Source organism: Cynoglossus semilaevis, unplaced genomic scaffold (assembly GCF_000523025.1).
Source record: "Cynoglossus semilaevis isolate Cse_v1.0 unplaced genomic scaffold, Cse_v1.0 scaffold282, whole genome shotgun sequence".
In the NCBI taxonomy this organism is placed as follows: domain Eukaryota; kingdom Metazoa; phylum Chordata; class Actinopteri; order Pleuronectiformes; family Cynoglossidae; genus Cynoglossus; species Cynoglossus semilaevis.
In genome coordinates this window covers 163,719-164,383 of record NW_007585127.1, presented here as the reverse complement: position 1 = coordinate 164,383, position 665 = coordinate 163,719, and the positions used below count along the sequence as shown (strand labels likewise).

At 51.9% G+C, this 665-nt stretch overlaps 1 protein-coding gene across 1 annotated transcript in view; it reads right to left on the bottom strand.

Moving 5' to 3' along the window:
- Positions 1–2: 2 nt before the first annotated feature.
- Positions 3–665, bottom strand: part of ep400 (E1A binding protein p400) — a gene marked incomplete at its 3' end in the record, with an annotated part of 21,927 nt that continues 21,264 nt past the window's right edge. Inside the window, 1 exon segment of the mRNA XM_025053818.1 lies at positions 3–149. Coding sequence (XP_024909586.1) covers positions 3–149 — 147 coding nt within the window.

Here is a 665-nt window from a genome sequence, read left to right as displayed (position 1 = left end):
GCCAGCTGGGGGGCGGTCTGAGCCGGCTGCACCGGAGGGGCCTGGGGGGGGCCGGGGGGCTGTTGACCCTGTGCTGCTGCTGCCACTGCTGCTGCATGATGCTGCTGCTGCTGCTGCTGCAGCTTGTGTTTGTGCATCTTCAACATCTCCTGGAAACAGAGAGAAACGAGTTGATACATGTGGACGGAACGGAGGAGGAACATGGAACTGACAGTGATGTCAGTGATGTCAGTGTTGTCAGTATTGCCAGTGTTGTCAGTGTTGTCAGTGATGTCAGTGTTGTCAGTGTTGTGTTGTCAGTATTGTCAGTGTTGTGATGTCAGTATTGTCAGTGATGTCAGTGTTGTGATGTCAGTGATGACAGTGATGTCAGTGATGTGATGTCAGTGATGTCAGTGTTGTCAGTGTTGTGACGTCAGTATTGTGATGTCAGTGTTGTCAGTGATGTCAGTGTTGTGATGTCAGTGTTGTGACGTCACTATTGTGTTGTCAGTGATGTCAGTGTTGTGTTGTCAGTGACACCACAGGGGGTTTGGTGAGGGTCACCTGCGCCGTCTGTCCCGGCTGGGCCTGGATCTGAGCCTGGGTCGGTATACGGGTCTGTCAGGGACGACGGGGGGGAGAAGCAGAGAGAGGGTGTGTGAATATATATATATATATATATA